The sequence below is a fragment of the Nycticebus coucang genome, chromosome 21 (genome assembly GCF_027406575.1).
Source record: "Nycticebus coucang isolate mNycCou1 chromosome 21, mNycCou1.pri, whole genome shotgun sequence".
NCBI classification, from domain to species: Eukaryota; Metazoa; Chordata; class Mammalia; order Primates; family Lorisidae; genus Nycticebus; species Nycticebus coucang.
In genome coordinates, this window is record NC_069800.1 from 34,564,904 (window position 1) to 34,589,845 (window position 24,942).

The window sequence follows — 24,942 nt, forward strand, 5'->3', positions numbered from 1 at the left end:
TCCAAAATATAGAAAAAGAAGGAATATTGCCCAGCACATTCTGCGAAGCAAACATCACCTTGATCCCCAAACCAGGGAAAGACCCGACAAGAAAAGAAAATTATAGACCAGTATCACTAATGAATATTGATGCTAAAATGCTCAATAAGATCCTAACAAACAGAATCCAACAACACATCAAAAAAATTATACACCATGACCAAGTGGGATTTATCCCAGGGTCTCAAGGCTGGTGCAATATATGTAAATCTATAAATGTAATTCAGCACATAAACAGACTAAAAAATAAGGACCATATGATTCTTTCAATTGATGCAGAAAAAGCTTTTGATAACATCCAGCATCCCTTCATGATCAGAACACTTAAGAAAATTTGTATAGAAGAGACATTTCTTAAACTAATAGAGGCCATCTGTAGCAAACCCACAGCCAATATTGTGTTGAATGGAGTTAAATTAAAATCATTTCCACTTAAATCAGGAACCAGGCAAGGTTGCCCGTTGTCTCCATTGCTCTTTAACATTGTAATGGAAGTTTTAGCCATTGCAATTAGGGAAGAAAAGGCGATCAAGCGTATCCACGTAGGGTCAGAAGAGATCAAACTTTCACTCTTTGCAGATGATATGATCGTATATCTGGAAAACACTAGGGATTCTACTACAAAACTTTTAGAAGTGATCAAGGAATACAGCAATGTCTCAGGCTACAAAATCAACACCCATAAATCTGTAGCCTTTGTATACACCAACAATAACCAAGCTGAAAAAACCAGTGAAGGACTCTATTCCTTTCACAGTAGTGCCAAAGAAGATGAAATGTTTGGGAGTATACCTAACAAAGGACGTGAAAGATCTCTACAAAGAGAACTGAAACTTTAAGAAAAGAAATAGCTGAAGATGTTAACAAATGGAAAAACATACCATGCTCATGGCTAGGAAGAATCAACATTGTTAAAATGTCTATACTACTCAAAGCAATATATAATTTTTTTTTTTTTTTTTTTTTTTGTAGAGGCAGAGTCTCACTGTACCACCCTCAGGTAGAGTGCCGTGGCGTCACACGGCTCACAGCAACCTCTAACTCTTGGGCTTACGCGATTCTCTTGCCTCAGCCTCCCAAGCAGCTGGGACTACAGGCGCCCGCCACAACGCCCGGCTATTTTTTTGTTGCAGTTTGGCCGGGGCTGGGTTTGAACCCGCCACCCTCATCATATGGGGCTGGCGCCCTACTCACTGAGCCACAGGCGCCGCCCAGCAATATATAATTTTAATGCAATTCCTATTCAAGCTCCATTGTCATATTTTAAAGATCTTGAAAAAATACTTCATTTTATATGGAATCAGAAAAAACCTCGAATAGCCAAAACATTACTTAGCAATAAAAACACAGCAGGAGGAATCATGCTACCAGACCTGAGACTGTACTATAAATCGATAGTGATCAAAACAGTATGGTATTGGCACAAAAACAGAGAAGTAGATGTCAGGAACAGAATAGAGAACCACAAGATGAATCCAGCTACTTACCGTAATTTGATCTTTGACAAGCCAATTAAAAACATTCAGTGGGGAAAAGATTCCCTATTTAACAAATGGTGCTGGGTGAACTGGCTGGCGACCTGTAGAAGATTGAAACTGGACCCACACCTTTCACCATTAACTAAGATAGACTCTCACTGGATTAAAGATTTAAACTTAAGACATGAGGGCGGCGCCTGTGGCTCAGTCGGTAAGGCGCCAGCCCCATATACCGAGGGTGGCGGGTTCAAACCCGACCCCGGCCAAACTGCAACCAAAAAATAGCCGGGCGTTGTGGCGGGCGCCTGTAGTCCCAGCTACTTGGGAGGCTGAGGCAAGAGAATCGCTTAAGCCCAGGAGTTGGAGGTTGCTGTGAGCTGTGTGAGGCCACGGCACTCTACCGAGGGCCATAAAGTGAGACTCTGTCTCTACAAAAAAAATAAAATAAAATAAAAAATAAAAACAAAACTAAACTTAAGACATGAAACTATAAAAAATACTTGAAGAAAGTGCAGGGAAAACTCTGGAAGGAATTGGCCTGGGTGAATGTTTTATGAGGAGGACTCCTCAGGCAATTGAAGCAGTATCAAAAATACACTACTGGGACCTGATCAAACTAAAAAGCTTCTGCACAGCCAAGAACATAGTAAGTAAAGCAAGCCCTCAGAATGGGAGAAAATATTTGCAGGTTATACCTCCGATTCTAATAACCAGAATCCACAGAGAACTTAAACGTATTAGCAAGAAAAGAACACGTGATCCCATCTCAGGGTGGGCAAGGGACTTGAAGAGAAACTTCTCTAAAGAAGACAGACGCACAATCTACAAACACATGAAAAAAAGCTCATCATTAGCTGGGCGTTGTGGCGGGCACCTGTAGTCCCAGCTACTCGGGAGGCTGAGGCAAGAGAATCACTTAAGCCCAGGAGTTGGAGGTTGCTGTGAGCTGTGAGATGCCATGGCACTCTACCAAGGGCCATAAAGTGAAAACTCTGTCTCTGCAAAAAAAAGAAAAAAAGCTCATCATAGTTAATCATCAGAGAAATGCAAATTAAAACTACTTTGAGATACCACCTAACCCCAATAAGAGTAGCCCACATAATAAAATCCTAAAACCAGAGATGTTGGCATGGATGTGGAGAAAAGGACACACTTCTACACTGCTGGTGGGAATGCACACTAATATGTCTCTTCTGGAAGGATGTTTGGAGAATACTTAGAGACCTAAAAATAGACCTGCCATTCGATCCTATAATTGCTTTACTAGGTTTATACCTAGAAGACCAAAAATCACAATATAACAAAGACATCTGTACCAGAACGTTTATTGCAGCCCAATTCATAATCGCTATGTCATGGAAGAAGCCCAAGTGCCTCTCGACCCACAAATGGACTAGCAAATTGTGGTACATGTATACCATGGAATATTATGCAGCCTTAAAGAAAGATGGAGACTTTACCTCTTTCATGTTTACATGGATGGAGCTGGAACATATTCTTAGCAAAGTGTCTCAGGAATGGAAGAAAAAGTATCCAATGTACTCAGCCCTACTATGAAGCTAAATTATAGCTTTCACATGAAGGCTATAACCCAACTATAGCACAAGACTGTGAGGAAAGGGCCAAGGAAGGGGAAGGGAGGGGGGAGGTTAGGGTAGAGAGAGGGTAATGGGTGGGGCCACACCTACGGTGCATCTTAGAATGAGTACAGGTGAAACTTACTAAAGGCAGAATACAAATGTCTACATACAATAACTAAGAAAATGCAATGAAGGCTACATTGAACAGTTTGATGAGAATATTTCAGATTGTATATGAAACCAGCACGTTGTACCCCTTGATTGCACTAATGTACACAGCTATGAGTTAACAATAAAAAAAAAAAGATGTGTGTAAAAATGGTCCTGAAAGAGTTCACCGATGAGCACTGTCGATAAGGGAGTTTGCAGTGGACAAATAACTGTACTGAAACACCCACCCTAGTCACCTGAGATGGCACCCAGTGACTTTTTCCTTTACCCAATAATAGTGGAAATATTGAAAGGAAGACATTTTGATAATATTCAGGACATCAAGGGTAATAATGACAACAGCTCTGATGACATTCCAGAAAGAATTACAAAATTGCTTTAAAGGGCAGACTAGGCGCTGGCATTGGTGCTTTGCTTCCCAAGGGAGGTACTTCCAAGATGACCATAATGATATTCAGCAATGAGCTGAAGGTATATAGCACCTTTTTTAGGTATGAATTCATGTACTTAATTGTCAGACTGCGTACGTATTCTGTATTTGGATTGTGGTAGGGTAGGGGTAACAAGTTGTATTCATTTGTCCAGACTCTGACTTGTATTCTTAACATGGGTGAATTTCTTTTTTTTTTTTTTTTTGAAACAGAGCCTCAAGCTATCACCCTGGGTAGAGTGCTGTGGCATCACAGCTCACAGCAACCTCCAAATCCTGGGCTCAAGCGATTCTCCTGCCTCCACCTCCCAAGTAGCTAGGACTACAGGCGCCCACCACAACACCCAGCTATTTTTTGGTTGCAGCTGTCGTTGTTTGGCAGGCCCAGGCTGGATTCGAACTTGCCAGCTCAGGTGTATGTGGCGGTGCCTTAGCTGCTTGAGTCACAGGTGCCGAGCCGTACATGGGTGAATTTTTTTTTTTTCCCATGGGTGAATTTTTTAAATATAAATTTATATCTCAATTTTTAAAAAAAGATTAACAAAGCCTAAAGTAGTTTTTCTTAGTTTTTTTTGGTGTGGATTTCTTTATTAAAAAATACATGGGTTTTATGGTTTATGAATTGTAAATGTATTTTATAATTTACGGTTCATAACCTTATAACCTGTATAATATATTTTATATTTTATATTTTTGAAGCAAAAGGAATACTAACTACTGAGAAGATGATGTCATATTATCCAGGGAACAGGGACTGATCGAAGAATGTGGCCATGAAACATACTTTGAGAAATACTGTTGTGGGCCATCAAGCTGTGGTGTTCTGTGTTAAACTCGAGTCCTGTAGGGGTCCAAATCTTACATCCTACTCTGTCCCTGGTTAGATCTTTTGGTGAGAAATCCTGTTACTAATAAAATGTTCAATCTTCTTTGTTGTTTGTTTTGTTTTTAATAAACTGATTAGGGGGCTTGAAATTTAGGCTGAGCCTGGAGATTTCAGGAACTATGAATTATATAAGAGGTAAAGAAAAGGTTTTCATGTAAATTAAATTGGAAATGCCAAGTAAGACATTACATTGTTTGTACTATTGTCCTCTTCATTCCCACTAGGAGTAATTACTAAGTAACTCAAATGCATAAGACTTCAATAGCAAAGTATTTGTTACTAAGATGATGAATAGATAGCCTTTTAAAAAATTATCTTATTTTAAAATATTAGTACTCATGCTGAAAAGATATAATGATGAAAATTTTATAAAAACCTAATATGTCACTAGCAGGATTAACATCTTGGAATAATTCACCATCTACGTAAATTGTTGGGCCAACATACAGTAGCAAAGCTACTTCATTTACCTAAAGGAGAAAAATTCCTAAAATGTATTCTGCGTCAACACATCTTCTAACAATCCCCCACCTCTCTGGTAACAGGGTTTCGTTGTTAGGCTCTGCTGGGTAGTGAGGACTCAGAAAAGTCTCAGCATCCGGCCCCCAGAAGCACTGAGGCACATATCTCTGGTGATGGCATTACCTTTAATGCTCCGCATGTCTGTGTCTCAGCTCAGAATTCTACAAGAGTTCCTTGATGGTACCACCCAGTGGGAGGATCCCTGCAGGGCAATGTTCCTATGCCACTGGCCTCACTCCTATCCAGTTCCTGCCTCTGGGAGCCAGGTTGGCAAGCCACTGAAGGCCCAGCAGGGTATGTGGAAGAGCCTACTCCCTGAGGAAGAGGCATGTGCTTTGGCGGAATCCTCTCCAGAGACTTGATTTTTGTCAGAGCTTGGTTTACATTATTTACTACTTTTGTTTAATGTCACTTCTTTCCAGAACACACATACACATGTGCACTTGCCTTAATATTTTTGTTCTAACTCGAGTTTCAGTTTAATATCTCATTTTATCATTTCAGAGAAGTCAATAGGACAGGCATTATCCCATTTTAAAGACAAGAAAACTGAGGCATAGGTGGACCAAGTCCTGACATCTAGCTAGTCATATCCTGGGAACAAGCACCCAGTGTTGCTGACTGCAAGCCTGTCCCTTTTCCCACCATACTACGTTCTGTCTGCTTGCATATTTCCTCTCTATTAGCCTGCCCAGCACAGATATTTAATCTGCTGTTTCCTAAAGCAAGAGATATTTTACTAAGCCCGGGTTGTCTGAGGAGGAACATTTCTAAAGGATTAAAGAACAGTCATCTAAATCTTAACTATAGCCAGGTTCATCAAGTGAGAGGCCCTGTTAGCAATGTTAAAGTTAAGAGCTAAGTTTTGTGCAGCTGTAATTTTCTAATAGCTCTACAGTGTATGTGCTATATATATTTAGTAAAGGACTCCTTAACTGACACCAAGGCGCTCTAACCTGGGCAACAGAGGGAGACTTTGTCTCAAAATAAATAAACAAATAAATAAGGTATTTTATAACACTCAAAAAGGGATTGTTTCTGTCATTTTGTTCCTAACCTTCCTAAGAAGATATGAGGGTAGAAAAAGGAAATTAGAAAACTACTTGCTATAACTAATCTAACCAAGAAAATGACCAAAGGTTCGAAACTAAATATTGCCCACTAGTTACAGCAGGAAGTTATCAGAAAAGAGTTTCATGGGAAGAAGTTGTTTTGTGTAGCTGTTGGTTCCCTGGTGTAAATCATTAGACTAGAAACTAATAATAAGACTAAGGTTTTGGGGCAGTGCCTGTGGCTCAGTGGGTGGGGCATCAGCCTATATACCGAGGGTGGCAAGTTCAAGCCCGGCCCCAGCCAAACTGCAACAAAAAAATAGCCGGGTGTTGTGGCAGGTACCTGTGGTCCCAGCTACTCAGGAGGCTGAGGCAAGAGAATCGCCTAAGCCCAGGAATTGGAGGTTGCTGTGAACTGTGACGCCATGACACTCTACCGAGGGCGATAAAGTAACACTCTGTCACGTAAAAAAAAAAAAAAAAGACTTGAGTCTTCAGATACAGCCAGCCAGTCAGCATCTCAGTGGCATCAACAACATAAATATACTCTTCTGGAAAGCACAAGAACACTAAAGATCTGTGAACACCTTTTTAATTTACTATGAATGCATAAAGAAGTAGAGTTTTGTTTGCTTGGTAAGATTTAGTTTTGGTTTGGCTTTGCAGGAGTCACAGTTATAATTCCATTATCAGTCTTTGGTCTTAATAAGCAGGCCTGGCAGGAGCTCTTTATTTTGTAAGGAATTGAAATGACAAGGAAAGTTCTAATATGAAGGTGCAATCAACCACCTTATCATTGTAGCTCCTCACCTAAAGGACAGACACCATCCACTTTGTAGAATTGTAATAGTAGTAATGAATACGTATTACTGAACAAAATGACAGGAACAATCCCTTTTGGAGTGGTTAAACAGCATTTGCTGTTTTCTTATGTTATTTATTTGTTTGTTTGTTTCAAGACAGAGTCTCACTCTCACCAGGTTAGAGTGCCCTGGTGTCAATCTAGCTCACAGCAACCTCAAACTCCTGGGTTCGAGTGATCCTCCTACTTCAGCCTCCTGAGTAGGTGGGACTACAGGAGCCCACCAAAATGCTCTACTAATTTTTCTATTTTTAGTAGAGACAGGGTCTCACTCTTGCTCAGGCTGGTCTCAAACTCCTAAACACAAAGGATCCTCCCACCTGGGCCTCTCAGAGTATTAGGAGTACAGGTGTAAGACACTGTGCCCAGCCTGTTTTCTGATTTTTTTAAGTACTACACAAGAAAGGCAGTAGAGCATGTTACCACATATAGGCTGAGAACACTTGGCTCTAGAGTTGGAGAGGCCCTACCTACCAAACATACTTGGTCAGTTATGACTATGTAACCAAAACTCTAAGCTTTAGTATCCTTACCTTTAAAATAAGGAGAAATGGTACCTACCGCAGAAGTCTGATGTGACAATTAAATAGAACAATACTAATAAAATTCTTAGAATGGGGCCTGACTTAATAAAAGAGTTTTTAAAAGGAAAAAAATAAAAATGACTGGTAAACCACAGCCACTGTTAACATTTTGATGTGTTGGCTCTCAGGCTTTTTCCGCCATATTTACATGTACACACACACACACACTATACACATACATGTATGTGTGTATTTACAGATTTATAAAATTTAGATCATAACATGCAATTGTCCTGCTTAATTTTTCCCACATATCTTTATGTTTCTCAGGACATTAAAACTGAAAACATGAAGCTGGGCACAGTGGCTCAAACTTGTAATCCTAGTACTCTGGGAGGCTGGGGAGGGTGGATTGCCTGAGCTCACAGGTTCAAGACCAGCCTGAGCCAGACCAAGACCTTGTCTTTAAAAATAGCCAGGGGTTGGTTATAGTGGGTGCCTGTAATCCCAGTTACTTGGGAGGCTGAGGCAAGAGAATCACTTAAGCCCAAGAGTTTGAGGTTTCTGTGAGCTGTGACGCAATGGCACTGTACCGAGGGCGACAAAGTGAGATTCTGTCTCAAAAAAAAATAAAAATGGCCAGGCATTGTGGCAGGCACCTACAGTTCCAGCTACTTGGGAGGCTGAGGCAAGAGGATCCCTTGAGCCCAAGAGTTTGAGGTTGCTGTGACCTATAACGCCATGGCACTCTATCAAGAGTAACAAAGTGAGACTCTGTCTCAAAAAGAAAAACAAAAAACTGGAAACATATTTTTATGATCTTTTAGTATTATAACACAGGACTTTGCATAATTTTTTAATCATTATTTTCTCTTGAGGTAACTAAGTTATTTCTAATATTTTACTATTTCAAACATTGCTACTTTAAGGGTTGAGTTACTAAGTTAAAGCATTTGAAAATCTTAAAACTTTTTTCTTCTTTTTGTACTTTTAAAAATTTCAGAATATTATGAGGTCTTTTTGTACTTCTTCCAAGTTGAACATTTTCACGTGGGTATTAATTACTGGCATTATTTCAGTGAAATGCCTTTTAGAGAATGAAGGTGACTTGCAAAGCTTTCTACGTAGGATCTCCAGTCTTGGAATGGTGTCAGGTACATAATACTCACAAAATATTTGGCACAAGGAGTGAATGGCAAGAATATTAACACTTTGTCTAACATGTTTGTTTCAAACGGGGTCAATCTATAGAAAACTTTTACCTCTATGTACATGGACAACAGCAATGCTATCTTGGTTATTATAGTTTTTATACTCAATTTTTCTCCATTCTTTTCTTCCCCCACAGTTTATCCATGAGATCGGATTTCCCACATTACAACTTCAGGATGCCTAATATTGGATTCCAGAATCTGCCTCTCAACATATATATTGTGGTTTTTGGCACTGCTATATTTGTCTTCATCCTTAGTTTACTCTTCTGTTGCTACTTGATTAGGTAACCAGTTTTCATTCTATGTTACTTCAGAATATGTTAAAAAATAACAAATCATGTTTCTCTCCTCAGATTTTTTTCAAGTGTTATGATTGGCAAATTTTTTAAAAATTAAGGCGATTTAACATTTTAATCTTCTGTGAGTTAATCCGTAAAATACCTCATATAGTCTCCAGTACTATCTGCTGATGAGATGCTTTACTCTTTAGGAAAAAACTGTCCTCGTTTATTTTTCTACCTTATTAAGATCTTGTCCAGATGTGCTTATGTAATTTTCTGTCCTCAAGATTTAATTTACTTTCACAAATATTTCATACTTGCTTTTCAAGAGGGTCTGGCATCCTTGTTAGCGAAAGTCATTAGGGATCAGAAAACAATGTCCAAAACAAAGTCCAAGCCTATAAAGAACTTACATGGTTAGTCAAAAAGATTTTATTGTTGAAACTAGTTAGGTGTTCAGATGATCGTTTATCTGCACAAAACACTAAATATTCCACAGGTCCTGCAGCAAACATACAGACAAATGATGAAGAGTAACACCTCACCTGAGGGGATAATGGATTTGGCCAGTAAAGATTCATGGTTGGCTGGGCACAGTGGTTCACACCTATAATACCAGCACTTTGGGAGGCCAAGAAGGGAGGCTCACTTGAGGTCAGAAGTTTGAGACAAACCTGGAAAACATAACAAGACCCTATCCCTACTGAAAAAAAAATTCATGGTTACTAACTCATAATTATATAATTATTTAAGCAAGCATTTTCACTTTTTTTTCTGAAAAATGTGGGGCGGGGTCTCACTGTATTTTCTAGAGCAATCTTCCCACATTAGACTCCTGAATAGCTGAGTGCCATTTGTCACCATGCCCAGCTGAGTTTTCTATTTTTTATAGAGATGAGATCTCTCAGGCTGGTTTTGAACTCCTGGCCTCAAGTGATCCTCCAACCTCAGCTACCCAAAGTGCTAGGATTACAGGCATGAGTAATCACACCCAGCCTATTTTCACTTTAAAATTTTTAAATGGGGTCTAATTTTCAAAGCCACATCTGAAATTGTAAAACTTGTCACCCTCAGTAGAATGCCCTGGCATCACAGCTCACAGTCAATCCTCTTGCCTCAGCCTCCTGAATTGCTGGGGCTACAGGGGCCCACCACCACGCTGGGCTGTTTTTTAGAAATGGGTCTCACTCTTGCTCAGGCTGATCTAGAACTCCTGAGCTCAGCAGATCCACCTGTCTCAGCCTCCTAGAGTGCTAGGATTACAGGTGTGAGCCACCACACCCAGCCTTAACATTTTTTAAGAAAAATACTAATATACCAATTGTGATTCTGAGTAAATTTTTTGAGTGATGGTGATAATTATGAAACACCATTTTACCTCGTTGTGTTCCTTTTACTAATCAAGCAGATAAATAGAGATAAAACATAACGATAGTAATTGTTTCATGCGTTATCATTGTACTTCATTTCATCCTTATTGTATCTTTTTTTTTTTAATTGTTGGGGATTCATTGAGGGTACAAGAAACCAGGTTACACTGATTGCGTTTGTTAGGTAAAGTCCCTCTTACAATCATGTCTTGCCCCCAAAAGGTGTGGCACTCACCAAGGTCCCACCCCACTCTCTCCTTCCCGCTCTCTGCTCTTCCTTTCCCCACCCCTCTCTCCTTCTATTGTATCCTTTTTTATAATCGAACAAAGCAATGAGGATCTTCTATACTAAAATCAAAATGTTAAATCAGAAATGTTTAAACAATGCTAAACTTGGCTCGGCACCCATAGCACAGTGGTTATGGCGGCGGCCACATGCACTGAGGCTGGTGGGTTTAAACCCAGCCTGGGCCAGCTAAACAGCAATGACAACTGCAACAAAAAAATATTGTGGTGGACACCTATAGTCCCAGCCACTGGGGAGACTGAGGCAAGAGAATCGCTTAAGCCCAAGAGTTAGAGATTGTTGTGACGCCATGGCACTCTACCGAGGGCGACATAACAAGACTCTGTCTCAAAAAATAAATAAATATTTCAAAACTTTATAAGTCATTGGTACAATTTTTAAAATACAATCATGAGCTTTTCTTTATGATTATCCTACTTTATTGCTTTTAACCCCTCAAATGGTAAATTTGGACATAATAAGTCTTTGCAGTTAATCTGTAGATTTAATTCCCCACAAATCGCTTAAGCCCATTTTTGAACTTAACCTGAACTCTTCAGTACCTTTCTGGGAGGCTCTTTTGTTCTGTAGAAAGCTCCTTCCAGTCATAGCCAGATTCATCAGAACCATAGGAGAAATATAACAGGTATAAACAAGAGACCCACCAACCAACTATAATCTTACACAACACTGTAGTATAGAATCTGCTGATTGTGATAGGGCTATGAACAGGACATTGTTAGAGCACAAAGAAGGATAGCTTACCTTGCTAGAAGAGATCCTTGAATCATATAAGACTCTAATTTTTTTTTTATCTTTTCTCCCAGATAGATACTTGTTCTCTATTCCAAACACCCAGAACAGTGCCTGCCACAGTATTATAAGATGAGTGAATGAATGATTTCCCTAGTAGAAGTTATTAGATATGCCTGAGACTGAGAAACCAAGAAGTAGTAACAAAAATTATTAGAAACATAAAGGTAAATTTCAAAATTGTGACCTAAAAGGTGAAAAATAGTTATCTCTGGGGAAGGGGGAAGAGGACCACTGATTTTTATTACTAATCCTGTAGAACTACATACAGGGTGGCCATAAAGTTCGCATGCAATCTAAAATAGTGTGCTATTTAAACTTTGTGGCCACCAGTATATAAACTGAACAAAATTAAAAGGAGAGGGGAATTGGGGGGGCTACTAATAGTAATTGTGAGATCTTTAACCAAGATAATGGCAGTAGAGCTAGATAAGATGTTGTGGTTGTGAGAAATATTTGGGAGGTAAAAATACAAATTGGTGACTGGAAATTAAGGACAAAAAAGGGATGAGTTTAGAATCTTTCCTGGATCTCTGGCTTAAGCAGCTGAGCAGCTCCATCATTCCTTCATAGAGTTAGAAAATGCGTGGGCAAGTTTTGGATGAAAGGATAATAGATTTCATTTCAGACATGAGGGATTGAGTTCCCTGTTTAAAAGTCTAGATGTTCAGTGTACACCTAAAGCTTATGACAAATCTGGTCTGGAAATAGGAGCTCATGTAATAATAGGTGGAAGCTGAAGCTGGGCGTGCTCCCTAGAGAGAATGCGTATAGTAAAAATAAAATGGATCCACGACCCAATCATAGGGAAACATTGATATTTAAGAGGAGCCCATAAATGAGAGTGGGAAGGAATAGCACATGATAGGAGGAAAAGCATGAGAGAGATGTCCCCCAAGTAGGTTTTCAGTGAATTGAGTCAGTTATGTCAGCTGCTCCCAAGGAGGTCCAGTAAGATAAGAATTGAAAAGTTCCTTTACGGGGCGGCGCCTGTGGCTCAGTGAGCAGGGCGCCGGCCCCATATACCAAGGGTGGCGGGTTAGAGCCCAGCCCCGGCCAAACTGCAACAAGAAAAAAAAAAATAGCCAGGTGTTGTGGCGGGCGCCTGTAGTCCCAGCTACTCGGGAGGCTGAGGCGGGAGAATCGCCTAGGCCCAGAAGTTGGAGGTTGCTGTGCGCTGTGTGACGCCACGGCACTCTACCGAGGGCCATGGAGTGAGACTCTGTCTCTACAAAGAAAAAAAAAAAAGAAAGAAAAGTTCCTTTATGTTTGACAGTTCAGTTTGTGTTTATAATATTTGTTAGAAAAATTTCCATAACATGGGATGGGGGATGATAGAGGCTATAATGAGGCAAATGAAGACTCACTCACTAGCAGGTGAAACTGGATGCAAAGAAGACAACCCCCTCTTTGAAGACTCTTGTCTGAGGGCCAGGCGCAGTGGCTCACACCTGTAATCCTAGCACTCTGGGAGGCCAAGGCGGGTGAGTTGCCTGAGCTCATGGGTTGGAGACCAGCCTGAGTCAGAGCGAGACCTCGTCTCTAAAAATAGCTGGGCATTGTGGCAGGTAGTCCCAGCTACTTGGGAGGCTGAGGCAAGAGAATTGCTTGAGCCCAAGAGTTTAAGGTTGCTGTGACCTGTGACACCATGGCACTGTACCGAGGGTGATAAAATATGACTCTGTCTCAAAAAAAAAAAAAAGCATATCTGAGAAAAGATTAGATTGTGGGGGATAGGGAGTTGCTATAGGATCAATTATGTAGGTGAAAAAGACACTTGTAAAAGAGCAGTATTAGTTCTCAGCAAAAGGATACCTTCTCCTAAGACAGAGATGAGGATAACTATACAGAATAATATACATGTAGGTATGTGTAGCTGAAAGTAAGAGAGCTTACATATCTGACAATCCTCATCTTTCTCTGGGGAATAGAAAATTAACAGTTGAAAATGATGAGAGGGGCGGTGCCTGTGGCTCAGTGGGTAGGGTGCCGTATACCAAGGGTGGCGGGTTTGAATGCAGCCCCGGCCAAACTGCAACAAAAAATAGCCAGGCATTGTGGCAGGCGCCTCTAGTCCCAGCTACTTGGGAGGCTGAGGCAAGAGAATCGCCTAAGCCCAGGAGTTGGAGGTTGCTGTGAGCTGTGATGCCACAGCACTCTACCAAGGGCAATAGAGTGAGACTCTTGTCTCTAAAAAACAAAAAGAAGAACAAGAAGAAAAAAAAAATGATGAGAGAGGAGGTGGTATGGTAAAGCTTGAAGAGAGTGGAAAGGGTCGGAAAGAACCACTGCATGGCAGCTTAAGATGTGAGTGTGAATGGATAGGATTAGAGAGCAATGTAGAGAACCAGGCTGAGACTAGAGACCACAAGTTTGAAGTGATCATCAGCTGCATGGTTTTATCATTTCTCTAGCATTATTAATCATTCTCCCTTAGATACTTTTCAGATATCTATGTAGCAATACAAAATAGTAAAGTGTTTTAAAAATAGCTAGTGAATAGGACTTAAAGAAGAATCAGTAGAGAGGACTTAATTTTAAGGGAGAACTTCCTAGAAAGGATGAATTTTGAGCCACAGATTGAAGAAAAAGGTGAGCATAAATTGATTCATGCTGTAGCTGAAAGTAACAGATTCTGCTTTGGGAAAATATGCAGAGTCAAAAGATTCAAATAAGTAAAATGAAGTTACAAATAAAGCCTAATTTTAAAGAATTCCAAAGGAGTTCATTTTTTTCTTCAGTTGAAAATATATACTTCTTGGACGGCGCCTATGGCTCAGTGAGTAGGGCACTGGCCTCATACCAAGGGTGGTGGGTTTGAACCCGGCCCTGGCCAAACTGCAAAAAAAAATAGCTGGGCGCTGTGGCAGGCACCTGTAGTCCCAGATACTCAGGAGGCTGAGGCAAGAGAATTGCCTAAGCCCAAGAGCTGGAGGTTGCTATGAGCTGTGACACCATAGCACTCTACCGAGGGCGACAAAGTGACTCTCTCTCTAAAAAAAAGAAAGAAAGAAAATATATACTTCTTAATAAAACAAGCAGACAAAAACCAGTAAGGATATAAACAATTGAACTACATGATTAGTAAATGACCTAATTAAGAGAAAATTATAGTTTTAAATTCACATATTAGAAAAAACTAAAAATCAATTACATCAATAAAAGGAGCTTTAAAAAAAACTATTAAAAGAAAGTAGGAGGAGGAAAATTAAAAAATAAGCATAGGAAGCTCAGCACTCATAGCACAGTGGTTACAGCACTGACCACATGCACCGAGGCTGGTGGGTTTGAACCCAGCCCGGGCCAGCTAAACAACAATGACAACTGCAACAACAAAATAGCCCGGTGTTGGGCGCCTCCCTTAGTCCCAGCTACTTCGGAGGCTGAGGCAAGAGAATCTCTTAAACCCAAGAGGGGAAAAAAAGTAAGCATAGAAATCAGTGAAATAGAAAACAAATGTATAATAAGGAAAATCATTGAAACCAAAAGCTGGTTCTTTGGAAAGATAAATAAAATTGATGACTCTCTAGAAAAACTAATCAGGAAAAAAGAAAGAAACCATAAAGTACTAATCTTACCACTACAAAATCTCTTGAACATTAAGAGATCACAAAGAACATTATGAATTTGTACCAATAAACTTGACATTTTAGATGAATTACAGAGTTTTAAAAAATTGAACTTATCAAAATTGGCACAAGAAAGGGCATTTATGAAAAACCCTAACAGGATACTTACTGTGCTTAATGGTAATAGACTGAAAGCTTTCCCCAGGATCCAGAGAACAAGACAAGAATGCCACCTTTACCAGTACTATTCAACATTGTACTGGAATTTCTAACTAGAACAGTTAGGTAAGAAAAAAAATAGCATCTAATTGGAAAGAAGTACAACTGTGTCTGTTTGCAGATGACCTGATTCTATATATAGAAAGTCCCATAAAATCTATCAAAAACTACTAGAGCTAAAAAATTTAGCAAACTTTCAAAGTATAAGATCAACACACAAAAATCAGTTATGTTTCTGTACACCAGCAATAAACAATCCTAAAAGGAAAGGAAACCATTTCATTTACAGTAGCATTCAAAAGAATAAAATTCCAAGGAACAAAGTTAACCAGGGAAGTGAAAGACTTATGTACAATGAAAACTATAGAACACTGCTGAAAAATTAAAGAAGACCTAAATAAATGGAAAGGCATCTCAATGTTCATCAATTGGAAGACTTAATATTGTTAAGATGACAGTATTCCCCAAAGTAATCTACAGAGTCAGTGCAGATCCTATCAAAATTTCAATGGCCTTTTTGCTGAAATGGAAAAAGCTATCCTCACATTCATGTGGAATTGCAAGGGGCTCCAAATGGCCGAAACTATTTTTAAAAAGAAAAATGAATGAAAGTACTCACACATCCTGACTTCAAAATTTACTACAAAGCTACAATAGTCAAAATATTGTGTTTGGAAGGACAAGGCGGGAGGATTGCTTGAAGCCAGGAGTTTAAGACCAGCCTGGGCAACATAGTGAGACCCCTACAAAAAAATTTTTTTTAATTAGCCAGGCATGGTGCCATGTACCTGTAGGCCTAACTACCTGGGAGGCTGAGGCATGAGGATTGCCTTGAGCCCATTAGTTGAAAGCTACAGTGAGCAATGACTGCACTACTGCACTCCAGCCTGGGCAATAGAGTGATGCCCTGTCTCTATTTTAAAAAAGAAGATGGGGCTCCGCGCCAGCCACATACACCCTGAGCTGGCACGTTTGAATCCAGCCCAGGCCCGCCAAACAACAATGACAGCTGCAACCAAAAAATAGCCGGGCGTTGTGGCAAGTGCCTATAGTCCTAGCTCCTTGGGAGGCTGAGGCAAGAGAATCATTGAGCCCAGGAGTTGGAGGTTGCTGTGAGTGGTGATGCCACGGCACTCTACCCAAGGTGACAGCTTGAGACTCTATCAAAAAATAAATAAAGATAGCCGGGCACAGTGGTTCACACCTATAATCCTAGCACTCTGGGAGGCCAAGATGGGTAGATTGCCTAGAGCATACAGGTTTGAGACCAGTCTGAGCCAGAGCAAGACCTCATCTCTAAAAATAGTTTGAGGTTGCTGTGACACCACAGCACTCAACTGAGAGCAACAAAGTGAGAGTCTCAAAAAGAAAAATAAGAATAAAGATGGATGCCTGCAGTACACCATACACAACAATTAACTCAAAATGGATCAACAGCCTAAACATTAAGAACTAAAACAATCCCTTGGAAGAAAATGCAGGCATAAATCTTCATGGCCTTGGATTAGAAATAATCATGGATTTGACACCAAAAACACAAGCAATGAAAGAAAAACATAGGTAACTTAAACGTATAAAAAATTAAAAATATGTTACCGAAGGACATTATCAAGAAAATGAGGCCACCTACAGAATAGAAGAATATTACAAATCATATATCTGATAATTTCTTTTTTTTTTTTTTTTTTTTGTAGAGACAGAGTCTCACTGTACCGCCCTTGGGTAGAGTGTCGTGATGTCACACAGCTCACAGCAACCTCTAACTCTTGGGCTTCCGCGATTCTCTTGCCTCAGCCTCCCGAGCAGCTGGGACTACAGGCGCCCACCATAACACCCGGCTATTTTTTTTGTTGCAGTTTGGCTGGGGCTGGGTTTGAACCTGCCCACCCTTGGCATATGGGGCCGGCACCCTACTCACTGAGCCACAGGCGCTGCCCATCTGATAATTTTTTTTAAGACAGAGTCTCACTATGTCACCCGCAGGAGAGTGCCATGGCATCACAGCTCACAGCAACTTCAAACTCTTGGGCTTAAGTGATTCTCTTGCCACAGCCTCCCAAGTAGCTGGGATTACAGACGCTCACCACAACGCCCAGCAATTTTTTGGTTGCAGTTGTCGTTGTTTAGCTGGCCCAGGCTGGGTTCAAACCCGCCAGCCTGGCATATGTAGCCAGCGTCCTACTCACAGAGCTATGGGCACCGCCTATCTGATAATTTTTAATACCCAGAATATACTAAGAACTCTTACAACTGAACAACAAAAACCTCAATTAAAAAATGGCAAAGGACTTAAATAGACAGTTCTCCAAAGAAGATAGATAAATGGCTAACAAATACATGAAAAAATGTTTGATGTTTTTGGTCTTTAAGGAAATATAAATTAAAACCATAATAAGATACCACTTCATACCTGCTAGGAGTACTGTAATCAAAAATATGGAAAATAGCTGTTAATTTTGAAGTAAAACTTTAAAAACATGGAAAATAAGTGTTGGTGAGGATGTAGAGATAAAGCCCTTTGCATTGCTGGTGAGAATGTAAAATGATGTAGCTGCTGTAGAAGAGTTTGATAGTTCTTCAAAATACCGAACATGGAATTCATATGACCCAGCATTTTCATTCCTAGGTATATACCCAAGGCAAATGAAAAGATATCTCTATAAAGAAATTTGCACAGAAATATTTATTTATAGTGGCGTTTTTTAACCCTTATTCTCTATGTGATGATATGTAACAGCATTATTCATACTAGTTAAAAAGTATAAACAACCCAAATGTCTATCAACAGAGGAATGGATAATTGTGGTATATATATACAGTGGAATATACCAGCCATAAAAAGAAATAAAGTGCCGATACATACTACAACCAGGATGAACCTGGAAAACATGTTAAGTGAAAAGCCAGACACAGAAGGTCATCCATAAAAGGCAAATCCATACAGACAAAAAAGATTGGAAGTTACCAGGAAATGGGGATTAATCATGTAATAGGTCTCTGGTGTGCTGATGAGGAAATGAAAAAGTTTCGAAACTAGAGACAGCAGATGGTTGGACAACTTTGTGACTACGTTACCACTGAACTGTACACTTTAATATGGCTACATGCATGTTAAAAATAAAATAATTTTTTTGAAAACTGACACAAGAAGTAGAACATTAAGAAATTGAATGTGTTATTAAAGCATTCCCACAAAGAAATTGCAAGCCAAGTAACTTGACTGAATTTGTCCAAACATTTAAGGAAAAAATACACTCTTACATTACTCTCTGAGAGAATAGAAGTAGAGGAAGTACTTAACTCATATAATAGCCTGACAGGATATTACAAGAAAGGAAATAACAGACCAGTCTTTCTCAAGAACAAAATATTAGGAAATCATATTCATGGATATACAAAAAGGACGACCAAATGCAGTTTGTTCCAGGAATGAAAGAGGTTTTAACATTTGAAAATCAGCCAATACAGTATACAACAACAACAAAAGTATACCACATTAAAAAGAAAGAAAACGCATCATGGAACATTTGATAAAATTTAACTTCTTCATGATTTTTTATAACTCAACAAAGTAGGACTACAAGAGAACTTTTTTATTTATTTATTTTTGAGACAGAGTCTCAAAGCTGTCATCCTGGGTAGACACAGCTCACAGCAAGCTCCAGCTCTTGGGCTCAAGTAATCCTCTTGCCTGAGTTTTTCTATTTTAGTAGAGATAGGGTCTCACTTTTGCTCAGGTTGGTCTCGAACTAATGAGCTCAAGCAATCCACTCCCAGAGGGTTAGGATTACAGGTGTGAGCCACCATGCCTGGCTGAAGAGAACTTTTTATTTTGGGGGGACAGAGTCTCACTGTGTCGTCCTCAGTAGAGTGCTATGGCATCACAGCTCACAGCAACCTCAAACTCTTGGGCTTAAGCTATTCTCTTGCCTCAGCCTCCCAAGTAGCTGGGACTATACAGGCACCCGCCACAACACCCCAAGAAGAGAACTTTTTAAATGAGGATGAAGTCTAACTACAAAAAACAATCTTAGGAAAGAAAGAAAAAATTTAAAGAAAACATACTTATTAGTGACATTGATAGAGACATTCATAATCACCACTTTTACTTAGCATTGTAGTGGAGAGCCTAGCCATTGCAAAAAAACAGGAAAAAAAACAAAAATATTTAAAAGAAATAAAGTATATAAAGATTATAAAAGAATTTCATTTGTCATTATTTGCAGATAACATAATTGTGTACATTAAAAATTCAAAACAGTCTATAAGTAAACTATTAATATTTGGAATTAATAAGTCAGGAATTCACTAGCTACAGGATCAATATACAAAAATTATTTTTTTATATAGAAACAAAATGAAAAAAATACCATTTATAGTAGCATCAAAAATTAACAAATACGGCTCGGTGCCTGTGGCTCAAGCAACTAAGGCACCAGCCACATACCCCTGAGCTGGCGGGTTCAAATCCAGCCCGGGCCCGCCAAACAACAATGATGGCTGCAACCAAAAAATAGCCAGGCATTGTAGCGGCACCTGTAGTCCCAGCTACTTGGGAAGCAGAGGCAGGAGAATCGCTTGAGCCCAGGAGTTGGAGGTTGCTGTGAGCTGTGATGCCATGGCAGTCTACCCAGGGTGACAGCTTGAGGCTCTGTCTCAAAAAAAAAAAAAAAAAAAAAAAAATTTAACAAATATCTTGGAGAAATGTGCAAAAGAGAAATTGAAGTTCTAAATAAATAGAACTGTATTATGTTCATAGACTGAAACAGTTTTGCAAAGATGTCAGTTCCTCCCCAGTTGATCTATAAATGCATACAATCTCAAAACTCCAACAGGGGTTTCTTTGTCAGAAACTGACAAGCTCATGAAATTTATATGGAAATTCAAATAGCCAAGTCAGTCATTGAGAAGAACAAAACTTAAGCAGTTCTACTAGCAGACCTCAAGCATCCAAGCATAAGTTTCTAAATATTGTTCTCCAATAAAGGAAACAAGGTTCCTTGGAAGAAGTGTTTTAACTCCAGAGCTGGAGCACAGAAAATATAAAATGAGCCTGGAACATCCCTGGGGGCTAGTAATGCTAGGAAATGCATAGAAAAGGATGGGGGATGTTGAAAGGGCACAAAGTCAACCTGAAGGACTATAAGACCAAGCCTAAAACACCCAGGTGTCTATATTTGGTGCAAAGAATTTTACAGCTAATGAGGGACATTTCTACTTTATGGAAGAATTCAATTAATAAATACACAAGGACTTAGGAAACTACAAAACTACCATTAGGCAAACACTACAGTAATTGTTGCAAGCAAGATGGATGCTAAAATCTGATCAAAAGCTTGAGGAAAAAATAGAATATTTACATAATTTCAATATCTTCCCCAAGATATTTGTTAATTACAAAGGAGAAAAATAAAAACTTTACAATGGAGAAACCCAGTGGACAATACTTTAACTAAGTGATCATAATTAATATGTCAAAATCTTGAAAGATAAAGACTGTCAACAGGTCAGAGGAGGGTAAGGGAACAACTGAGTGCAAGGTGAGGTTTGAATTGGGTCATAAACAGGAAAAAGGTAGTGTACTGTGGATATATAAAATGTGAACAGTTGGAAAGCTGCTACAAAGGTACATGTGAACTATACTTTTTGCAGATTTTCTAAAATTATTTCAGATCAAAAGTTTTTTATTTTTATTTTTTTATTCTTTGAGACAGAGTCTCAAGCTGTCACCCTGGGGTAGAATGCTGTGGTGTCACAGCTCACAGCAACCTCAAACTCTTGGGCTTAAGCAATTCTCTTGCCTCAGCCTCCCAAGTAACTGGAACTACAGGCACCCACCACAACGCCTGGCTATTTTGGGGGTTTTTTTGTTTGTTTTTTGTTTTGTTTTGTTTTTGTTTTAGCATGCCCAGGTCAGGTTTGAACCCACCCGCCCCGGTGTATGTGGCCAGCACCCTGAACAAAAGTTTGTGGGGTTTTTTTGTTTGTTTAGAGACAGAGGCTCACTTTATCACCCTTGGTAGAGTGCTGTGGTGTCACAGCTCACAGCAATCTGCAACTCCTGGGCTTAGGCGATTCTCCTGCCTCAGCCTCCCGAGTAGCTGGGACTACAGGTACCTGCCACACCGTCCTGCTATTTTGTTGTTGTTGCTGCTGCTGTTTGGCAGGGTCGGGTTCAAACTCGCCACCCTCAGTATATGGGGCTGGCACCTCACCCCCTGAGCCACAAGTGCCGCCCTGAACAAAAGTTTTTTAAATAACTTGGTATTGACTTAAGGTATATTAGTTTCCTAGTGTTGCTATAACAAAGTGTCATAAATTGAGCACTTAAAACACAAAAATAAAATCTCTCATGCTTGTGAAGGCTAGAAGTTCAAAATCAAAGTATTGGCATGGCAGTGCTTCCTCTAGGCTTAAGAGGAGGATCCTCTCTTGCCTTTTCCTAACTACTAGTAGTTATCAGCAATCCTTGGCATTCCTTGACTTGTAGCTGCATCACTTCAGTCTCTGCCTGTCCTCACATGGCCACCTTTTCTTTGTCACCGTATATTTTCTCCTCTTCTAAGGAAACCAGTCGAATTGCTTTTAGGGTCCACTTTAATGTGACCTCAACTAATAATCTGAAAAGAATTTTCAAATAAAGTTACATTCTGAGATTCCAGTTGGACATGAATTTTGGGGGAGTAGGGGAGGCGGTATTCAACCAATCAGTATACAGGTATAGGCAAATAGACCAGTAAGACAGAATAGCAACTCTAGAAAGACCCATATACTAGATACACCCAATTTACAACAGAGACACCACTGCAATGCAGTGGGAAAGGAGGGTCTTTTCAATGAATGGTGGTGAGGCAAATGAAAAATTTTTTTTTTTGTGTGGTTTTTGGCCGGGGCTGGGTTTGAACCCGCCACCTCCAGCATATGGGACCGGCACCCTACTCCTTGAGCCACAGGCGCCGCCCGAGGCAAATGAAAATTTATATGGGGATAAAAAGAATCTTGACTCTTACTTCACAGAATACATGAAGACCACTTTCAGATGGATCATAACCTAAATGTGATAAGTAAAATAACAAATTGTTTTCACAACACACTCAGAAAAGTGTCTTCATAATCTTGGGGAAGGTAAAGATATCTTTAACTGAACACAAAATGAACTAACTTCACTGAGAAAAAGTTGATTGATTAGACTTCATTTAATTTTTTTTCTTGAGACAGAGTCTCAGTATGTTGTCCTGGGTAGAGTACCATGGCGTCACAGCTCATAGCAACCTCAAACTCTTGGGCTTAAGCCATTCTCTTGCCTCAGCCTCCCAAGTAGCTGGGACTACAGGCGCCCGCCACAATACCTGGCTATTTTGTTGTTGTTGTTGTCATTGTTGTTTAGCTGGCTGGGCTGGGTTCGAACCAGCCAACCCCGATGTATGTGGCTGGTGTCCTAGTCACTGAGTTATAGGTGCCAAGCCTAAATTTAAAAAATTTTTAAACTGAACTTAAGCAGTGATAAAGATGTGAACAACTAGAACTCTTATGAACTACTCAAAAGAGTAGCAATTGGTACAAGCACTTTGTATCAGCAGTTCTACTCCTAGGTATATATTCAACAGTAATGACTCTATATGTCCACTAATAGACATGTAGAAAAATTTGTATACTAGCCTCATTCATAATAATCCAAAACAGTAAATAATCTAAATATTTATCAATAGAATGGATAAATTATATGCATTCAAGGAATACTGTATGACAGTAGGAAAGATAATTACTACAGTAGTATAAGGCATGGTAGACTCAAAGAAGCAGACTATATACCAAATGATCTGTTCACATAAGTTGAAAAACAGGAATAGAAATCAAGACAGTGGTACTTGGGGGAGAAAAAGGTATTGATTGGGAGGGGTCATTTTAGAGGCTTCAGGGATATTGGAACTATGTCTTAATATAGGTGATAATTACACTGGCATATACATTGTTTAAAATTTGGGCTGTATATTTAAGGTTTTTTTACTTCATTGGATATGTTATACTTAAATTTTTTAAATTAAGAAAAAATATGGGCTCGACACCTATAGCTGAGCAGCTAGGATGCCAGCCACATACACCAGAGCTAGCCGGTTCAAACCCAGCCCAGGCCTGTCAAGATAATTACAACAAAAAAATAGCCAGGCATTGTGGCGGGTACCTGTAGTCCCAGCTACTTAGGAGGCTGAGGCAAGAGATTTGCTTAAGCCCAAGAGTGTCAGGTTGCTGTGAACTGTGACACCAGAGCACTCTACTGAGGATGACATAGTGAAATTCTGTCTCAAAAAAAAAAAAAAAAAAAAATGCGATATATTAAATAGTATTATCGAAACAAGTGTAGTATATCAGTAGAAAAGAATTGAGTCATTATTAAAATATTTATTTTGAGATTTTACTTTAATGAGATTTCACTTCAACTTATATTTGGTTAACGTTTTATGGTTCACTGAGTACTTTCTTATACATGGTAAGAGATACATCATTTGGGCGTATTCCAGGATAAAAGTCCTAATTTATATCATTTAAATCCTATAAATTGTACAAGTCAGCAGGTTTTTCTCTTTCTTCAATTTATCATATTGGAAATTTTATATTGCATTGTTCATTTCTGTCTTTTAGGCTAAGACATCAAGCACACAAAGAATTTTATGCCTACAAGCAGGTGAGAAATTTAATTCAAATTGACTGTTTTGTTTTTTTCCCCCAAAACCGAGCACTCAGATTCCACTCATACTTTACACTTGGACTGGATTTACTTATGTTTATTTTAGCATTTCATCTGCTAGCTTACAGTATAAACCTTCATTTACTTAAGTAATCTCTTCTTTCAGTATCATCTGAAACTATAAACAGTTCAGATGATATAATAATATAACAGGAAACTTGAGCCAACATTTTGCTAAAGAGAAACACTTAATGTAGTGGAGTTCAGAGATATCATTAAGTGAATTTTTTCCCTCCTTCTTTATTAGCAGATAGCAGTTCCTCAGAGATGACCAACTATGTTACAGTGATCTCATCTACTGCCTTGTACTTTAAATGTTAGCTTACATTACCCAGTAGAAGTCGACAAACTTGAATCATAGCTTTTAACACATTGATTTGTTTTTTAAGTTAATAACTTAGCTTTCTTGAAGGTCAAAGTAGTTTTTTCTTCCATGTTATATTTACATTTTACCACTGACATCAAACAGTGGGCCGAGATTTTTCTTGATCTTCTTTTGACACTAAGCGTAAAATTTGTTATCTTTAGTTTTGGAGTGGGAGGCAACTTCAGCTTATTTGGTTCTTAAACCTTGCTAAAACTGATGTTACAGGACCGTGTCACCATTTTAATACTGCTTGTCTTTCTGTCCTTTTGTTCATGTATCTTTGAAATCTGAGCTCATTGGCAGATTGCCTGGATATACACACTGAACTGATGTAACCCCACACTCTTCCCCATAGATCTCATGTGGGATTCATAATCAGAGTTAAATGTTTTAGTTTTTTCAATGAATGAATCTTTTTCACTCAGTTGTATCATAATCTTGACAACATACAGGATATTTGTATGTAGACTAACTAGAAAGTAAAATTGGCCTTGGCAGTCCCTTAATAGGTGAAACTGACTGATAGAACTATT

At 39.2% G+C, this 24,942-nt stretch overlaps 1 protein-coding gene across 2 annotated transcripts in view; it reads left to right on the forward strand.

Moving 5' to 3' along the window:
* Window positions 1-24,942, forward strand: part of RNF24 (ring finger protein 24) — a 116,002-nt gene that overhangs the window by 63,575 nt on the left and 27,485 nt on the right. For both annotated transcript variants that reach the window (XM_053573622.1, XM_053573623.1), the window contains 2 exons: window positions 8,893-9,042; window positions 23,937-23,979. In XM_053573622.1, the coding sequence (XP_053429597.1) occupies window positions 8,893-9,042; window positions 23,937-23,979 (193 nt within the window). The remainder of the gene's footprint in view (window positions 1-8,892; window positions 9,043-23,936; window positions 23,980-24,942) is intronic.